The sequence below is a fragment of the Ahaetulla prasina genome, chromosome 2 (assembly GCF_028640845.1).
Source record: "Ahaetulla prasina isolate Xishuangbanna chromosome 2, ASM2864084v1, whole genome shotgun sequence".
Lineage (NCBI taxonomy): Eukaryota > Metazoa > Chordata > Lepidosauria > Squamata > Colubridae > Ahaetulla > Ahaetulla prasina.
The window spans coordinates 153,306,354-153,327,665 of record NC_080540.1 but is presented as its reverse complement, the minus strand read 5'-3'; the positions used below and the strand labels follow the sequence as shown (position 1 = coordinate 153,327,665).

Genomic DNA, 21,312 nt, shown 5'->3' with positions numbered 1-21,312 from the left:
ACTCCTAAAATCTGTTTAACTTTTTTTCAATCTTCCATGCAAATATGAAACTGTTATGGAGCTGTTTTGAGAGTTAACAAATCTTAACAGGTCAGCTATTTACAGATACTTTTCCAGCTCATGTGGAAGCACTTCTGAATCATTTTTCCAAGTGTGCAAAGCATAAAATTTACAACATCCACAGCATGAAAACCTAAACTTCAATTATTTGAAATAGACAATGGTTTAATAGTATTATTTAATCCAAATCATAATACGACCTACTGTATACTTTCAAACAAATATGACTAATAAATCTACAATTATCTTAGTAGTGTTTCTCTGTAGGATTGAGCCTCAGAGTTTTACACTTCAATTATCACCCCTACCACAACAGGTTTATAATAGGCACTTTACCCGAATTCTAAACACACGTTTCTGCTCTATACTTGTCTCAAAGCTATGATGCTGATTCTTGGCAACTTTCCCCCCCCCAAGGCTTGAAAAATCTAATCACAAAGATGTTTACATGAAGAATCAAGTAAAACATATCTCACCAATTTGCGGAAACTGAAACTACAAGACTCTCTCAGTTTCATTTGCTCTCCAATAAAAGGAACATTGAATTTTGCAATATGAAACATTAATATTTCCCTGAAAGATATTAATTTGTATTTTTCTCTCTCAAATAAGATACTAATTTGGTCCTTTTCTTGTACACTATGAATAGACCCGAATGTACATGACACAATTTTGCTTAGCTGTCCGCAGGAGCTCAGACACCATGTAACTGTCTTGGTATAATGAAATCTATATACAAAACCTAATTTTTCCTCCCAAGCAGCTTGGTGACAAAAGCAGTATTGCATATACTGTAAGACCCTAGGCTCTTATCCTGTTATTGGATTTGTAAAACCAAGGTTAAAGAGAAGAAATATACCTATACTCTACCCAATCGAGAAACACAAACAAGAAAATAGTGATATAGCAAAGAATCTGTTCCTCGCTTAAAAAGAATCAGAACTTGTTTTTTAAATAGTTCTTAGGCTACCCAGCAAACCAATGACCTGATATATAAATAGTGAAAGGGATACGATTTTTTTTTAAAAAAAGGCAAGAAAATATAAAACCTAGTGAAGTGGAACTAGCTATTTCCAGTGTATTTGTCACAATGACAAATCTTAGTGAAAAATGAAAGCAGATAATCTGGACCAAGCACAGTTATTGTGGTCCACTTCTTTTTCTTTTTAAGAAAAACATGATCAACATATTAAGAATTCCATTGCATACAATATGGACCAACACAATATTTTGTTCAAAGCAATGGTTCAGTTGATTATTTAATCAACAGCCTTCCTTGTGCAAGATAAGTATGCACCAGTGGTGGAAAATGACAAAACAATCTTTGCAACATCAAGATGTTAAATTCTGTCCCTTTTGTTATCCCCATTGATGAAATGGACATGCAAAAGAGGTAGAACTTATATAATGTGACTTGCTTTGCTGTTTTGATGAAACCACTGGATTCTCCCACAATGCCTCTACTGTTGATACTGTACAATAGTATTGTAAGAGGTGGAAGTATGGAAGGATTTCTTCTAAAGTCTACCACCATTTCTATGGTTTTGAGTGTGTTCAGTTCCAGATTGTTCTGGTCTACCACGAGGCTAGTTGTTTAGCCTCCCATCTGTATGCGGATCCATCATTGTCTCGAATGAGACCGATCACCGTTGTGTCATCTGTGAATTTCAGTAATTTAACAGATGGATCATTAGAGATGCAGTCATTGGTAACTGATCTTGGCTAATCCCCGCTGCCCTGAAACTTAAGCAGAGGTGGACCTAGATAGTATTTGTATGGAAGTCCACTAGGTAAATTTTTTTTAGTTAAAAAAGGATGACAATGGCAAATATTCATTATTCCACAAAGACTACATAGATATGTTCATGAACTCCTGATGAGTAACTTCATGATTTGAGGGCAACTTTATTTTAAAAGCATTTCTGCATTACCTGCAAATCCATCCCTGATTTTACCTTTAAGTTATTACTTTTGGCAGGTTTAGAGGTTTGATGCCACCTGAAGTACATCCCTTCAAATTGCTAAGGAGAATTTCAAGTTATTCACTTGCTTAACTGCTTCAGGCAATTGGAAATTGCTTTATGTAAAGAGATATCCTGCAATGTAACACATTTAATAATCTATCAACCACTCAAACATTCTGGCTGAGGTTCCCACCCCCCACCCCCAATTTCTTTTTTTGTAAAATTCTGTGTTCTTTCTTGTTGATTCAAACGACGGTTCAAAGTATCTTTCAAAAACTCAGCAGTTCAACAATTTTATCGTATGCAGTACAAAATTCATTTGAATTCATATTATTCCATGTTATCACCACACATTAATAAAGGTAGTCCTTGACCTATGACCATTCAAGGTTATGAGCTATCTGAAAAAGGGGAATTATGACCTGTATCTAAAGGGGTTTTTTTTGGTATATGTTTTGTTTGCATATGTTGGTATATGTTTATTTGCACATTTGGTATATGTTTCCTTTAACAACTAACATATTTTGTTGACAGATTGACACCAATAAAAACATTTATTAATAAAATTTAATCGGTCCTGGGATTATATCTCTTGAGTCCCCTGAATTTGTAGTCTTTAAGAGGTATAAATTCAGTTATATTTTCTGCACACTGTTAATCATAATAATACATTTAAATATGCCTAATCACAATCTTCTACCTTCTAACCTAAGTATATTTATGCTTATAATAAATTCAGTTATATATCTATTTCTATGTTACTATTTCCCCAGTTTATACATTCTATTTGTTTCTATTAGTTTTTAATACAATCACAGTATTACAAGATATTATGTCTCTATCTGTCATCTCTCAGCCTTTTTAGGATTTCATCATTTATTGACTTTTTGGTGATTCTTTTTTTAAAAATTCCTTAAAAACAAAAACAAAAGAAAAGTTTCCATTTTACAGTAGTTCCGTATTGGTGTATATCAGTGGTGGGATTCAAATAATTTAACAACCGGTTCTCTGCCCTAATGATTTTTTCCAACAACCAGTTCGCCAAACTGCTCAGAAAGTTAACAACCGGTTCTCCCAAAGTGGTGCGAACTGGCAGAATCCCACCACTGGTGTATATCCATAGTTTATGCCCCGCCCCCTACGTATTCACATATTTATTTTTGTGGTTCCCTTATTCCTTATATATTATATATACTACTCCTTACTTATTATACATACTATTCTATCTATATATTACTTTACATACATTGTATATTTAACATCATTTTATTGATGCTTCCTGATTTCTAAATCATCTCTATTACATAATTTCTTGTTTTGTTGTGTCTCGTCCGATCTCACCACAGCCGGGGCCTTCTTATCTGCTTCCGAACATGGAGGAATGTCCTAGTATGCCTCCCGGCCCCAGCCCTGGCTCCATGCCCAGACAGGCTGAAGAGGAGGAAGTATCTCCAGCCCCCAGCTCTGGCTCCATGCCCAGGCAAACGGAGCAACTAGACCCCTCCCCCTCCTCCACAGCATGTGAGCCTGAGGGAGGTCAATTGCCAACAGCTGCAGACTGAAGTGACCCTCGCGTCAGAAGACTTGATAGATGGAGGCAACAGAAGGAAGGGAGGGGCAGGCCTGGATAAGTGCTGAGTCATAGAGCCACACCCCATGGCCTATATAAAGGACCTGCTTTCTGGCATTCTCTGAGTCAGGCAAAGTCGAACATATCTTGCTGAAGTCACTTTCTGGTCTCCTGCCTGCCCTGAGGACTTTGCTAGGACTGGCAGAGCTGCAGAGGCACGCCTGATTCGGATTTCCCTGACCTGGCCGTCAGCGGAGGAGTGGGACACGACATGTTTGTGTTTCCTGTCCTCTAACCATTTGTACCATTTTCCCCATATTAAGTAATATTCCGTTTCATCTTTTTCTTTTATTTCTTTCGTCAATTTATCCATCTCCGCACAGTCCAAAATTTTCCTTCTTGTGGGTATGCCCAATAAAAATAGTTCCAGTTTCCAGTCTATATGTTGTTCAGTTATCTCTTCAAGCCACATTTTAATTTTGGTCCAGTACTTTTTTGCTGTCACACAAGTCCACCATAGTTGATAATATGTCCCGTATGATTTCTTACATTTCCAACAAATTGGTGATGAGTTTGGAAACACCTTAGCAAGTCTTGCTGGTGGAAGGTGCCATGTAGAAAACATCTTGTACTGGTTTTCCTTGTAAGCCGCTGACATAGTCTATTTCAAATTTAATTCCCAAAATTTTTCCTATTTCTCCAAATCTATGCTATATCCAAAATTTTTTGCCCAGTTTATCATTGTTTTTTTAACCACTTCCTCTTCCATTTTATAGCTCAGTAAATATTTATATATTTTCCTAATCAACCTTTCTTCCGTACATTGTAAAATCCTGTCTAATTCCTGCTGTTCTTTATACATGGGTGAAATCTATTTTTTTTTGCCACTGGTCTGGTGGGCTTGGTGGGTGTGGCTTGGTGTGTGTGTGTGTGACTGGGTGGGTGGGACCAACATGACATCACTCACGTCACTCTTTCTTTCTTCTCTTTCTCTCTCCCTTCCTTTCTTTTTCTTTCTTCTCTCTCTCTCCCTTTTTTCCTTCCTTCCTTTCTTTTTCCTTCTTCTCTCTCTCGTCAGCCCCTCTGCATGGGGGCTCTCATTCTAGCGGGGACGGCAGCTGACGGAGCTAACCGCCCCACATTCCAGCCACCCAGGAAGCCTCACCCTGGCTCCACTTACTAGCCCTGCATCCTGTCGCTTGCTGGTGGCTCCCACTCCTGCTCACTGCTTCCAGGACCGCTGCCGAGACCTCAGATCTCCTTGTTGCTGCCTGCTCCCTACCGCCTCTCAGCTGAGAGGTGGACAGGAAACAGCAGGCGCTCAGGTCGGCACTGGCCACTTCCACGCCTGCTCAGAGGCCCCAAGCCTGATCGTGAGCAACCTAGGCTGCCCAGGATTACTCAGGGCGACTTGCCCAGGAGTAATCAGAACTCGATAGCCCAGGCAGCACAGGATTAATTAAGGCTTGCTAGTCCTGATGAGGTGTAGCTGGGGCTGTGCGCCGGTTGCATGGTGGGGGGTGGAGTCGGGGGAGTAGCAGGGCGGGGTGCGCCGGGCGCGTTCCCCGTCATTGGATGGATGCAGGCAGCAGGACCTGAAGTGGACGGGAAGGCAAGCAGACAGTAGTCACCCAAACGCCCTTTGGAAGCCAAGCGAGCCTTGCCAGTTTCCCCAAGGTGGCTCTTCTTTGGCTGAGCGCAGCGGGTCTCCCTTCCCAACTGCCAGCATCAGCCTTACATCTGCCTGCCCTCCCGGGGCTGCCCATGCGCACCCCAGCAGAGCAGCAGGTTCTGCTCCAGCGGCTGCTGCAGGAGAAGGAAGAAAGTCCTCTGGGAGGGTGGGCAGCCTGGCCCGGAAGTGGCGCGTTCCCTGTCATGGGCTGGATGCAGGCAGTGGGGAAGGCAAGTGGGCGGCAGTCACCCAAAGGCTGTGCGGAAGCCAAGCGCGCCAGACCCAAAAGGCGAGCGAGCCTCGCAATGTCCCTCTGAGTAGTCTTGCACATCTATCCCTCTCCCCCACAGCTGAGAGGCGCTGAGATCTTCTGCGCATACGCAAAAACTGCGCATGTGCAAAACATAAAATGTTACCTCCTGGTTAAAACCAGGAAGTAACGACACCCAGGCGGGTGGGCGGAGCTTTGCACCATGATTGCTACTGGATCGCCGAACCAACCGGGACGATCGCTAACGGATCACCTGATCCGGTCCAATCTGGGAGCATTTCACCCCTGGTTTTATATCTTTTCTATATCTGGTCTGGATTTGCGTATATAACCACCAATCTGTGTCTCTACCCTGATCTTTTAATTCTTGTTTGGTTTTCAATTTCCCTTGTTCATTTATCAGATCTTTATATCTTATTAATTTATCTATATCTATTAGGTTCGGGCATTTCAATGCTTCCATTGTGGATAACCAGTTTGGTATTTTGGTATAGTGGGTTTTTTATTTTTTGCCAGACCTGTAATAAGGCATTCTTAATTAGGTGTAATTAACTTAATTAACATTATCATAATTAACTGTGGGATTTATTTTTCCCATCCCATATAAATGCATGCCATCCTAATTGTAGGTCATGCCCAGGGGTGAAATCTAAAAATTTTCCCTACCGCTTCTGTGGGCGTGGTTTAATTGGTGGGCGTGGCTTGGTGGTCAGATGGCTTGGTGGATGTGGCCAATATCAATAAATAATAAAAATAATAAACAAAGTATAAAAAACAATAAGAGGTACCAAAAACCAACTTTCACACTTTACACACACACAACACAACACAACACAACTGACTCACACACAATGTAAAAGCAGCTGCACTTCACACTTCACACAGCCACAAAAAGCTCAAAAACCAACTTTCACACTTTACACACACACAACACAACACAACTGACTCACACACAATGTAAAAGCAGCTGCACTTCACACTTCACACAGCCATAAAAAGCTCAAAAACCAACTTTCACACTTTATACACACACAACACACACACACACACACACACAATATGCCACATACAGCTTTCTGAGATTTTGTGTGTTTGTGTAGTTAGAGTGAAACACTACAGAAACACACCAAATCTCTGAAAGCTGCACAAATATTTTATTTTATTATTTTATTTTATTTTATTTTATTGTGGACTTCAAATCCCAGAGTTCCTCAGCCAGCAAAGGCAGCCAGTTGATCACCAAGGAAATAGATTAGCTGATTCTGTCTGGCTGAAACTGAAACTGCTTTCAGGCTGGAAAGAGAGCCATGCGTTCATCAGTAATCAGGTAAGTGCCTTAGAATCTCTACTTTTACTTGTAGAAAACATGTTTTCTACAAGTAAGAGTACAAGTAAGGTTCTGCTGTTTTTTACTTTTAAAGGCCTATTTCGGCTGAAGCAAAACCGGCTTTTAAAAGTAAAAAAAACCCAAACTACTGCTGATGGTGCGGCTCAGCCGAGGCGGGGGGTGTGTGGCCAGGGATTTTTGCTACCGGTCCTCCGAACCAGCAGCCGCCATCGCTACCGGATCGCACGATCCCATCCGATCTGGGAGCATTTCACCCCTGGTCATGCCCTTTCAGTGTCAAGATCCTCTTATATTTTAGTTCAATCCAATCTTTAACCCCTGTTAACACTGTTGCCTGATAATACAGTTCCTAATCTGGGAGTGCGAAGCCTCCTTTCTCTTTGCTATTCTGCAATAATTTTAATTTAATCCTTGATTTTTTCCCTTGCCAAATGTATTTTGTGGTTAATTTATTTAAATCTTCAAAAAAAGTTTTCCCTGGTTTTATTGGTGTAACTTGGAATATAAATAGTACCCTCGGTAATATGTTCATTTTAATAGAGGCTATCCTTTCAGTGAGTGACAGTTGAAGATTTTTCCAATTTTCTAAGTCTTTTAGAAGGTGGTTTGGTGAACCGGCAGTGGTGCCAGCGTGAAGCTCCGCCCACCCACCTGGACGTCGTTACTTCCTGGTTTTAACCAGGAAGTAACCTGTTTTTGACCCTCTGAGCATGTGCAGAAGTCTTTGCGCATGTGCAGAGGGTCCAAAATCGCACATGATGTGTGCGCTCACTTCTGAACTGGTAGGGAAGGTAAGTAGATTTCACCTCTGTACCTGAGTACATATACTAAAATGGTATATATATGAAACATCATACAAATCAGCTGATTTTTCTATTACTTGGAGTAGGCTATTCTAATTTATGGCTCTTCTTACATGAGGATATTTTCAGAGGGGGGCGGAATCTGCTCTACAAGGCCTTTTATGATTTTAAATGTGCAATTAAGATTTAATCAATTGCTCACACTAATCAGTCAGCATATAACTTACATAAAATGTGCTTATATTTATTATACATAAATTCATTACGCACAAACAGATGATCTAAAGGGATACAAATATGCACCATTGCTTGATGCTGAGGCAAAAAGTCAAATGAAAGCCATAGATGAGAATAATTTATGAATCAATTATTTCAGAATGGGTTTCTCATTCTTTATAATCATAATATCTTGCTATACCGACTTCTCAAATGTTAAAAATGCAGTTTAATTATACATACTGGAGGAAAAAAAATAACATTATCTGTAGAATTTTTTTTGGAGAAAGCCAGACTGATGCATTGGAAATTATCGTCTGCATTGTATGAATCAACCGGGATCCTTCTGCAGCTGAGGGGGATGCAGCCAAAAGGAGACGCTTTGCCATTGTCTTTACCTGACATGCTTTTGAAATAACAAGTCACCATCTTGGAACCTCCCTTCATAATTGGCAAATGTGGACTAAGACTGTCAGCCTAGAAACTTCACACCAGAGAAGAGAGAGGCAAGACTGTGCAGGTTGTGAACAGCATTAATTTTTCACACATGTTTTACTCAAGATCCTATAAAGAAGAATGGACCCATATGTAAAAAGAGAAATGCCAGATGGACAGAAACCTCTCTCAAAAAAAAAAGAAAAAAAGACAGAGACACAAAAATCAGTGAATAAAACATGGATAGTGGAGAGAATTAAAGAATATGAGGAAGAGGATTACCTTTGCTTTATTGACCACAACAAAGCCAGCGGTGGTGTAGATCATGCCAAACTGTGGAATATATTAAAGGGATGGGTGCATGGATGGATAAACTGAACATCTGATTACTTTTATGAAGACTGTTCATGATGAACAAAATGCTATTGCAAAACTGCAATCTGCAAACAAAACCTGCCATCTTGAAAACGATAGGGTGGCAATAGGGAAAGGAGTGAGATAAACATTCCCATTTCTGCTTCACTTTTACAGTGAATATATTATTTTAAAAAAGGGAAGCCTGGAAGAGAGGACAGCTAAAATGAAATCAAGAAGTTTGAAAACCCAGCATGAGATACGTAGATGACGGATCCTTGTTAGCTGAAAATGAAGAACAGAAGAGCTAATTATAAAAATAAAAAAATGGACATGAAAAATCTGGGTTATGTTAAATATTAAATAAACAAAGATAATGTCAAGCATTTTAGTGAACTTACAAGTGAGGGAGAAGAAATGAAAGTGAATGTTTTGCTTTTTTGGGCTCAAGAAAGTATGCTAGGGAAATGAAGAGATTTATTTAAGAGAACAAACGACAAAGTTAGTAAAAATCAAAGAGCCTAAGGATGCTTTTATGACAAAATGATCAGATGACCTAAAAATGGTTGTGAAAAAGGGACATTGAGAAAGAAGGTGGTTTCCTTTGATTTAGTAGTCTGGAAAAGGTTAGTAAAAGTATCATGGAGTGGAAGAGGAATCAATCAATTGGCTTTGGCTGAAATAAAGAATAATTACTCCCTTGAGGTGAAGATTAGCAAGCAGAAATCCACATTCCTTAGAAAGGTTATGTGAGTGAATGTATTATTAATTCCTTTATTTATTAGTGCTTATATGCCAGTTAAGCAGGACACTGAGTGATGAACTAGAAAAAGCTATTATGATTATTTATTTATTTATGGAATTTCTCACCAATACAGTGAGTGGTGTGCAATACAATAAGAAGTTGAAAAGTGCTAACCACCACCCCAATTAAAATTAGAAAATTGGATTAAAAAAGTTAAAAGTTAAAAACCAAGATTATGGGCAGTTTTCTCTACCTCAATCAGCCACTCCAAAGTAGTGGTCCCCTGTTGGGACCCCAAGCCAAGCAGCAAAGTGAAGTTTTTAGGCACTTCTGGAAGGCCAGGAGTGTATTGGCAGACCTTACCTTTGACAGGAGAATATCCCAGAGGGATATTCTAGCCATGCTAGCTGGTATTCTTTGGCTGATAGCAGACCCCTTCCACTGGAATGAGTGGGCCAGGTTAATCCAGTGGTGAAATTCAAATTTTTTTTACTACCGGTTCTGTGGGCTTGGCTTGGTGGGCGTGGCAGAGGAAGGATACTGCAAAATCCCCATTCCCTCCCCACTCTGGGCCCAGACAGAAGTGGTATTTTCCGGTTCTCCAAACCACTCAAAATTTCAGCTACCGGTTCTCCAGAACCTGTCAGAACCTGCTGAATAGTACCCCTGGGTTAATCCCACTGGGGTGAGATGGTTAGTAAGGCCGGGAGAGATAAGCAGAAGTTTAGATAGGATGAATTGGATGAAAGAGATCACCGGAATGTCGTTGAAGGAGTTAAAAGTTGCCACCGAAGGAAAATTAAGATGGTGGGCATTTGTCCACGCAGTCACCAGAGGTCAGGTCTGACTCAGTATCACCTAACTAACTTAATGTTCCATAACACTATTTAAAAATGGCAATCCCGCTTGCTTGACTAACCCCACTTGCTCCCTAAAATATCACCAATATATTTTGATTTGGTATTCACTAAACTGCCATGTTGATCTTTCTGCTGAAACTGAAGATTAGTCTGCAATCTTCCGAAGTTTTACTAAACTGTTCTTACATGAGACATATGTTCCCTCTTTTGACTCTTTCCTCTGAGGCTTAATGTTCTGTTAAATTTACCGCACTTCAGTGCTTATTATCTTTGTGCCAACATGCTTAAAATTGACCTGTGCTATTTTCCAGTAAAAATCGCCAGCGTGTATCGCAGATACCTGTAGAGTTTTACAGGTACAGATTTCAGCCGAAAGAATGCGAGAATTCGGTCATTTTTCATATGCAAAATACCCGTAGTAGAAGTACGGGAATAAAACAGACACGGAAGGCTTGCATTCAATATATTTTTCTTCTTGATTATGGTAATTAGTATTAATTACCGCATGGATATCTTTGTGGTTAGAAGCCCATCTCTAAGCATTAAGCAAGAGGCTATTTACATATGAATTTCTTGACAAAATTAAGCACTTGTTTTTCTTTTCTTCCACCTCCGTTCAGAAAAGCCTTCTGATGGTTTTTATTTGAAAATCCACAATAGCAAACTTAGCCTACTTCTACCGCTTCCATTCCGCTGTAGAATTCTTTGTGCCACTAACCTCTCCAGGAAGAGACTTGATTAATTGGATAAATCAAAGCACTTGTGCAGGTTCTTATAAATGGCACATGTCAAATCATGGCTAACCCAAGTCAGAATCCCAGTTTTTATGTAGCAATAGGTGGATACTCAGGGACGCAGTGGCTCAGTGGCTAAGACACTGAGCTTGTTGATCGAAAGGTTGGCAGTTCAGTGGTTTGAATCCTTAGTGCTGCGTAACAGGGTGAACTCCGGTTACTTGTCCCAGCTTCTGCCAACTTAGCATTTCGAAAGCATGTAAAAAATGCAAGTAGAAAAATAGGGACCACCTTTGGTGGGAAGGTAACAGTGTTCCGTGTGCCTTTGGCATTTAGTCATGTCGGCCACATGACCACAGAGACGTCTTCGGACAGTGCTGGCTCTTCGGCTTTGAAACAGAGATGAGCACCGCCCCTAGAGTCGGCAACGACTAGCACAGATGTGTGAGGGGAACCTTTACTTTTAGGTGGATACTCAGGAATACTGCCAATAATCTGTTTTGGAGGGTTATGTAAAACCCATCCTCTCACTCCCAGATAAATTATCAAAACCATCATCCATCATTTGTCCTCGGATAAGGCAACATTAATTGATATACATGCTGCGGTTTTTTTTTTGGGTTTTTTTTTGCAAAATAGGTTCTCTGTTTGAAGGTATTATGCTCCATAGGAGGCCTGTTCCTGAATCCCCTGCCTGCAGCCAATTCACATGCAGCTCATGTAATTGGAGAAGAAGGATGGAGAACTTACTAATATATCAGAATTCCAGGAGACGCTCTACATTTGTTACTTTAAATTTCCTTTAAATTGTGGATAGAAGACCTGAATATTATGTCAGATGCATGTGCCCTGATCTTTCTATGAACTAATTGTGCTCAGTACAGAAAGTCTCAACAGGTTTAGGAATATGGGCCCAGCAATCTCTAGCAAGATCACGAAAGAAAGACTAAACTAAGTACTTAAACAGAGTAAACACAGGCTGTTTTTCATTTTTTGGTAATGGTTTGATTTGGCCATGGTTTGCTTCAATTTGATTTGTGATACTTATTCTGATATTTACCACTATATGTATATCTTATAGTGGTGGCACAGTGGTTAGAACGCAGTATTGCAGGCTAATTCAGTTCATTGTCAGGAATTCGAGTCCCACAGGCTCAAGGTTGACTCAGTCTTCCATCCTTCCGAGGTGGATAAAATGAGGACCCAGATTGTTGCATGGAATATGCTGATTCTGTAAACCGCTTAAAGAGGGCTGTAAAGCACTGTGAAATTCTATATAAGTCTAAGTGCTATAACTACTGCTGCAGTGTTAGTTTTAGCTCTGTTAGTGGTAGTAGCTGAATGGATTTAAAATGATAATGTTATGATTTCTTTGGAATTGTCTATCAAGCATGTGGTAATTGTGGCATGTCATCTGAAAAGGTGGAGGATAAGAGAAAGTTATGAACCTGCGACAAGCGAGAACTTACTGATAAATACCAATGATCAAAATTGGAAAATTGCAGCTTGTATTTACGTTTTATGTATTGTGTGTGACTATTTTACGTATGAGTAGATCCCATGTGGGATGCCATATAAATGAAACCATCCATATGAAATGGATTTTAACATCACTGTCTTCAGCAGTTCACTTGTACAAACGTACAGCTCACTTACCCATAATCATCATTCTTCAAGAGATCATTGGTGTATTTATATGCATTCTAGTGCTTTATCATAACTCAAGTAGGAAAGTTCTAGAGCTTGAGATGTGGAATGAATGCTCCATCCACCCATAGTATCCAACAAAACTATTTGTCTGCCTGTCTGTCTGTCTGTCTACTTGTCTGTAAAAGATTTGTATGGCCATCTCTCAGAGCACAACTCTGGAACCTCACAGCAACTATAAAGCTGCAAAAATCATAAAGCAGTTAAGCAGAAACTAGAAACGTATTGCTTTAATCCTCCTCCGAGGGGGCCTCAGTAGTGGAGCTTCTGTTAACCACTACAATTCTGATGACTCCATAGCACGGGGTGTCAAACTTATGTCATCACGGCAGTGTCACGTGACATATCGGGACTTTTTTTCCCTTCGCTAAACTGGGCGTGGGTGTGGCCAGTGCATGACACATCCAACCCATGGGCCAGGAATTTGACAGGCCAGCCATAGCATCATCTTCATAGGGGAGCAGGATCTCCATAGGGAGCTGATGCCTTCATATTGTAGAGCGTTGTTTCTTACCTTGGCAGCTTGAAAACATTGGCTGGGGAATTCTGGGAACTTAGATGGGCAGATAGGTCCATACATCTTCAAGCTGCTAAGGATGAGAAACACTTCTCCAGTGTTCCCTCAAGGCACTATTCTGAAATTCCATAGAAGATGGGCAGATTGTATGAATCCACATATGAAGAACTGTAGCTGCAGAAAGATAATATATCTGTTTACACATACAGACCATTATCTTCACCTGGAGGAAGAATATTTGGAGGCAAGATATCTGGAGAACACAGAGGATCCAAATAGTGAATCCTGCCAGGTTTGGTGTTGAGGGGGTAAAATTTGGTAATCACTGATGATCTGATCATGTCCCGGGTGGGTGGGTGGGTGGGGGAGAATAAGAATGCTGTTTTCTAGATAGGAAAAGGGATGAATGTATGGGTAATGGTTGAATGCAGATAATCTGGAAAGTACCAGTGGTAAATTTCAAGGTGGAGTCGCAAAGATAAAGAGCTCTGAAAATCATTCAAAAATTTTCCTTTGTATAACAAGTATAGAAAATTTCCAAAGTGTAACAAGAATCTAAAATCTGGGGAAAGAAGACAGATAGAGGCTGGAATGCTGTGAGCTATTTAGCAGCGAAGCCTAAATTCCTGGGAGACTATCTCAGTGAAGATCTCAACCTGGAAAATCAACACGACCCAAGTGGTCAGAAAGGCCCAACAGAGACGCCACTTCCTTAGGGTCTTGCGAAAAAATAAAGTGGAACAAAAACTGATGACCTCCTTTTACTGCTCCACAATAGAAAGTGTCCTCATTCATTGCATTACGGTGTGGTATGCTGGCTTGACAGCCGCAAATAGAAAGACATGTATAGACATGAGCACAGCACGAAACATTGTGGGCTGTCCTCTGATACCACTAGACAACATCGCTAGGACTCGCTGCCTTAGAAGAGGGAGAAAAATCCTCAGGACGACTCATACCCTGGTCAGCCCTTCTTAATTCTCCTACCATCTGGAAGAAGATGTAGAAGCATAGGCAGTTGCACAAATAGGCTGAAGAACAGTTTTTATCTGTGGGCTGTCAGACTCCTGAATGAAAAATAACTCTACAACAACATAGTATGATTGACTTGCAGGGCCAGCGCAACGTGCAATAAGTTCGCATGGTGCAATAAGACTGAGTGGTTGTTAGTAGGATTCGCTGGGCTAGGGATTTTTTTGTTGGTCTTTCATTGTGAGTTGTATTGTGTTAGTGTGTGTGTGTGCACACAAAGGGAGGCTCAGCCAATCTCATTGTATACATGTTGTACTCTGACAATAAAGGTTTGAAATGAAATTATGTATTAATTGCAGGCAGATGACCCACGTGACTGAGATGACTACTCGAGGGTACGATGGATAGGATTTTACAGGCTTGAAATTCTTGACATTTGGTCTCCAGTCATTGGTCTGTGACAATGGTAAAGAGGTCTTGCTAGGATGGGGGTTGGATCAGTTCTGAAAAGCCTACACAGTAATTTGAGCTTTCCTGTTGCCAAACTATTCTGTTAAATGTAGTTACGCCCATGTCTTTCCTTCAAAACAAATATTTTATGTTCTTTAAAATTCTCTATAGCAGTAACTGTAGTTGTGATCTCCAATTACATCTATGTAAAATGAAATATGGTATTGTGTTACAGCAGATTCTTAAGGGTTTTTTTTTCAGGCTAATACTGGTTTTCTAATTATAGTCAATTATTGTTATTTTATAAAATTAATTCGAGTATTTTCTTTCTGTCACTTTTGAAAAGAAAAATGCACAAATCTGTCCACTTATCACAATATTAAAAGCTGGTGCATCAGTGTCAGGAGTCCAAGACATGAATAATGCCTTTAAAAAAACCACTCCTGACTTTGCTATATCAGCTACTGAACTTTGGAAAGTAAGGAAAATGATCACCATCAATTATAATAACATCCTTTGACAAGGCTGCAATTAATTTTTTTCTTTTTAAGAAAACGTAAGTTTTGTTCCATGATGCCAAAAGAGATGGCAGGCATTAATTGACTTATCACCAGGCAGTGATAAATGGTACCAAATGTAAAGTAGTTATTCATCTTTAGCTGAATAAACTGTTTTGTCTCCAGTGTTATGGAAAGAATAACAATAGGATATTCAAAGAGCATTTTATAAATATTTGCAATAGGATGTGTTATAAAGCAATACATCATGATGTAGCCTTTACATACAAGAAATGCTAATCTAAAGTTCTATAAAACATATATTTATACTGAGAAACACAAAAAGTGAAATATAAAGTATAAAAAGAAGTATAAAAAGCAAAAAAGTAGGGTTGAGTCTTAACATCAGGAAAAGAAAGATAATGACAACAGCTGTAGATGGATATGAGATGTTTATAATCAACAACAAAATTGAATTAGTTCGAGAATTTATCTTTCTTGGATCAAAAATTGTTCACGATGGCAGTTTTACTCCTGAAATTAAACGCAGAATAACCTTACAATGGTTAACATGAATAAGAACTGGAAAAAACAGAGATATTGATATAAATACAAAGAGGCGATTAGTTAGAGCAAGTCTTCCCTAAAACGATGTATGGGTATGAGAATTGGACACTAAGAATAGTTCACTGAAGAATTGAGGCTTTTGAACTGTGATGCTGGCATAAATTATTGCATATAATATGGACAGCCAGAACAACTAATAGAATTGTGCTGAATTGTATAAAACCAGAAACACCAACAGAAGCCAAAATCACAAGATTACATCTGGTTTACTTTGGCCATGTCATGCATGCAAATTCATTGGGGAAGTCAGTGACCCTAGGAATGGTTACTGGAACAAGAAGAAGGGGCAAACAAAGAACCTGCTGGGTTGATAACATCAAAACTGATGCAAAGTTGAGCATCCAACAACTGAAAGAATCTATGCATGGAGATCACTTGCCTATCAAGTTGCCAAAAGTCAGACACAACTGAATGCTTAAAACAACAACAAAAGAACAAACTCTTGGCCTTTTCCTCAACTGAGAGATCATGCAGTACTAATGATTTGTCTTTTCAGTTATGGATATAGTATCAACTTTATTTTTCAAGGTAGATTAAGTTTCCCAACTCCCCCACCCTCACTCAGTATGTCCTCAGAAATATCTGTAAATTATCTCTCAGCTCAGTGAGGAACTACATTCTGCCACCCAAGCCTAGCCCAGGCTTTTACTATCAGTAGGCACAGCCATTTCCTTGCTCCAGTGCAATCAAAGATATGTTTGGAAGGAGATCAGAAAAGTCTTTCTTGGTCAGTTGTTCTAGCAACAAACAAACATATTTTTATTTGGATATCCATTTGGTACTTTCCGCTAATTGGGTATGGATTATACCTTTTAACTGACATATTTCAATAATGTTTTACACTTTAAACTGTGACACACTATTCATTCTACAGAATTATAACATGTGCCAAACCATTGTTAAGTAGAGTAACAATTATCAAGCAATTCCTTTGATTTTCCACCAATATCTGATATGCAAAACCATCTTCGTAAAGGTTCTGAAAATACATTCAGTTTAGTTGTCTAGACCTTGGTTGTATTTACACACTGCATTAAATTATGCCTATTTCTTTGGCTTTGGCATAATGCATTATGGAAACCTAGCAAACTGGGATTTTAAAACTTTTGGGTTTTTTTTTAGCTTAGCATGTGGTGTAAACTCAGCCATGTGGTTTATTCAATAAATTGTGGTTAAATAAATAATGGTTAACCATGAGATCAGTTTCAATATGTGCTCTTGTTATTATGATCTTCTGCTTCATGTTTTTAAAATTCTTCTTCCTGTTGATCCCTGGCAATTTGTTTTATGGCGTCTCCCTCAGATTTATTCTATCTTATACCCTAACTCTTTCTTAAAGACATGCAGTTTTATTTCTCATGACTTCTGTGTAATATTTGAAACTCAAGACAGGATTGCTCTCCTGTCTTCAATCTTTGATTTCAGAAGTCATTAAATGACCTAATCTGGACAAGCTACAGATGCATCCAAAATGGAAAATTTCATTTTGAGTACAAATCCGATTCCTTTCTCTGCAGCTTGGACAAGAAATGTTCCTACTTCATTTCATTTCATTTTATTTGTGAAGTAACGCTGGAAAATCTATAGGGAAACCTATCAAATACATGAGCACTGCAAGGTTTCTTTTAATAGGTTACTGGACTTGCTGAAAGCTGCCTAAAATTGCAAGAGCCCTACCTTTCGCAATCTGCTTCAGTGATTTTTCAAAAGCTGACTCTCAGAAAATATTTCTAAGATTTTTAAGCGGTATATCTGTGTATATCTGTGGTATAGAATCTACACACAGATTCAATTTATGTTCTGTATTCTGCAGAATTGATACATACCCCATAGCTGATGAGGAGGTACGGTAATGCCTAATATAGGCCTGTGAGTATGTACTGTAAGTATTTTACTTTATTTATGGAATTGCAAGGACGTATTGGTAGTAGAAGAAAAAGTGGTCTTAAAAGCTTCCCTGCCAAACCATTACTTTGTTTTACTGAACAACTTTTCATAAATTTCCAAGAAATATTCTGGTTAGTGGTTCTCACCTTGAAAATAACTACTATATTGCGACAAAGCTACTATTCAATCTCTGTATTATTGTTTCACAGAATTCAAAACAGATTATCCCTGCCAGTAATGCAAATTCATTCCCCTAAATCTAAACTAATTTTATGCAAAATAAACTACATGGATTAAGCACGTAAACCCAGGTACGCTTGGTGTAGTCCAGCTACACCAGTTGGTTTTCTAACTGTAGACTTAAGGGTTTCTCTTTCATGCGGTGCTGGATTGCAAACCATTTCTGAAAGCAATAATATAAACATGTCCCCTTTTATCGGCATCCTTATAGTTTAAGTTCCCCTCCCCGCAGAACTTTCAATGCATTGACATACCTCCCCAGAAAAAGCTTGTCCATTCAACAGATGTTCTGACCCCTGGCTGTCTTCACTGCCAAAGTGTAACCGTATTTCTTCTAGTCGGTGACTGTATGTCATGGGCCCTCCGGAGATATTCACCAGATGTTCTTTATCCAGGCGTAGAGAAACATGCCTCCCTGTATTATACATTGTTCCACTGACCTAAACAAAACAGAATACAAAGGATGATATAAAACATTTTTCAAAAAAAAAAAAAAAGTTGGGAAGAAATTAACAATCTTTTAAATTGGTATTTCTCAACCATGGCAATTAAAAGAGGTGTGGGCTTCAACTCCCAGAATAATTCTACACATCTTAAAAGTTGTCAAGTCCACATATCCTAAAGTTGTCAAGGTTGAGAAACATCGTTTTAAGGGCTTCTTTTTTCTGCTTGGAACATTGTGTTATACACCAAGTTATTTTAATCTACACATATTTCATATAACATCTACAAGACACATGCGCACATTAGCTGGGAATGTATGGGAAGCACAATAAATATGATGTGTTTGCCTTTAAATAAGTAAGAATGTGAAAGGATTCCTTAGCTCAGAATGAAATAATTGCCTCATTAAGAAATTTTGGGCTCCAGAAAGGTGAGTATTTGCATGAAAATATAAATCATTTACATTATATTTAAACATTTTTTAAAAAATGAACTAATTTATTCTTGCTGAAAATGTCATATAAAAAATAATAAAGAAGGCTAACTTGGAAGACACAAGGATCCCCAAAATAGGAAATGGCATTTTTTTTGGACCGTTAGCAACTCTGGATGAAAAATGTTATGCCCACTATGATTGTTTCAACATAACTAATTGAATTGTTTTGTCCAAGATGTATTGACCATATAGCGTTACCTTAAGATATTATGACCCTAATACTGAATGATAGCTCCTGTAATGAAGGACAATAGGGTTACGTCTGTATACATGACTTGTGAACACCCTCTGGATTTTATAGCAGGGTCATTGAATGGCATTCTGCTAGAATGCCTGAGTAAGTTGCAGTATAAAAGTCTAGTAAACTCATCCAAGTCATACTAGCAAAACAGAAGTTGAGTAGTAAGTAAAAGACTTTCTATTGTTTATTAGTTTCATTTCAAAAGAAGATGATGCTGATGGGAGAGAGTCAAAGCAGCAGGACAAAGAATATATGTGATCAAGAACATTAAAAAGATATACATAGAAAAATTAATCACTATAGAATCAGCAAGTAAAACATTTTAAAAGGACCTTTTGTTACTGATGGCATTACAAAGATAGAAAATAGAAGGCACAATCTGGAAAACTTCCAATACAAGCATTACCAAAATGATTAGGAAGCATCCCAATGTATGGCGATAGTCCTACACAATTTTCATTCACTTTCCAGAAACACATGTAAGATATTTGATTTAAGGATGGATTGTCCATCACTGCCCATGTCTTTGTTTTTGGTGCCTTTGAGTCAGTCAGTCAGTCAGTCAGTCAGTCAGTCTGTCTGTCTGTCTGCCTTCTACGCTGCCAATCTAACCGAGGCGATTATAGGCAGCTTACATTCAATAAAATATACCATGTAAAACAGTGGTAGTCAACCTGGTCCCTACTTCCCACTAGTGGGCGGTCCAGCTTTCATGGTGGGCGGTAGGGGTTTTCTCCGATACTGAAGCACTTTCCTTTTTTTAAAATTTAATTGACTTTTTAAAAAAAATTCATAGCATTATTTAAAAACATTTTCATTAGGTTTTCATAAAATTCCCCGTCACAATTTAAATTTCTGAAAATATACTATTTGTATCGCCCACGCATAAGTTTAGTTCACGTTACTTAAGTGAAACTAAATGGCGCTATAGTGCGACAGCAAACAAAAGAGCCTCGTCCCAGAATAGCTTGCGCATCTCCCCAACACCACCCAGCTGTAACAGACCAGCAGAGCTGGTAGCCGGCACTCCCCCAAACCCAATCCATGATGTGCGAGAGGCATACGCAGACAATGATGAACATCACATTACTGTGGAACCGGTGGGTGGTTAGAAAATTTTACTACTAACAGAGATACAAAAGTGGGCGGTAGGTATAAAAAGGTTGACTACCTTTGATGTAAAACATTTAAAACAATAAAATAAAGACCATAAATTGTTGACTCCTGGTGAGTGGCCTGGACCATTCCCTGCAGTTTTCTTCTGCATTATATTTGATAATGCTCCCATGTAACATCACTGTTGCGTAGTCTGCACTGGCTTCCTGTGGTCTTTCGGGTGCGCTTCAAGATTTTGGTTACCACCTTTAAAGCGCTCCATGGCTTAGGACCTGGGTTCTTACGAGACCGCCTGCTGTTACCCTATGCCTCCCACCGACCCGTACGCTCTCACAGAGAAGGTCTCCTCAGGGTGCCGTTCGCCAAACAGTGTCGGCTGGCGGCCCCCAGGAGTAGGGCCTTCTCTGTTGGAGCATCGACGCTCTGGAATGAACTTCCCTCTGGCCTATGTCAAGTACCTGATCTTCAGACCTTCCGTCGTGAACTAAAAACACATTTATTTATTCAAGCGGGACTGGCATAATAGTTTTAATTTTAAATTGGGGTTTTTATTGTTCTGGGTTTTTTAAATTTTTTTATAATTTTAAATTTAAACTTTTAATTATCAGCCTTTTTGTAATCTGCTAGGTTTTAATTGTTGGTTTTAATTGTTTATGTATTGTGTTTTATCTTTGGCTGTACATCGCCCTGAGTCCTTTGGGAGAAGGGCGGTATAAAAATTTAATAAATAAATAAATAAATAAAATAAATAAATATCTTTAACCCTTGTGTCCTTCTAGACCACGGGTTTCAAACTCGCGGTGCCATCATGTGATGTTTCATGACATTTTTTCCCTTCATGGAGCTGGGGTGGGCATGGCCTGTGTGTGACACATCTGGCCTGTGGGCCGCCAGTTTGACATCCTTGTTCTGGACCATCTGCAGTAGTTGGGAGTTGGGACACTATCTTACCATGGTTCCACTCCTATCTAAGCAGGGAGTTTCAGTTGATGGTCATGGAGAGTGATTTTATTATTTATTTGTGTCAGAAGCATCACAATTAAAATAAGTCATTTATGTGACATAAAATATAAAATACCAGCTTAT

At 39.1% G+C, this 21,312-nt stretch overlaps 1 protein-coding gene across 1 annotated transcript in view; it reads right to left on the bottom strand.

Moving 5' to 3' along the window:
- Positions 1-21,312, bottom strand: part of CA10 (carbonic anhydrase 10) — a 240,888-nt gene that overhangs the window by 71,487 nt on the left and 148,089 nt on the right. The window contains exon 2 of the mRNA XM_058171880.1: positions 18,184-18,369. Within this exon, the coding sequence (XP_058027863.1) occupies positions 18,184-18,369 (186 nt within the window). The remainder of the gene's footprint in view (positions 1-18,183; positions 18,370-21,312) is intronic.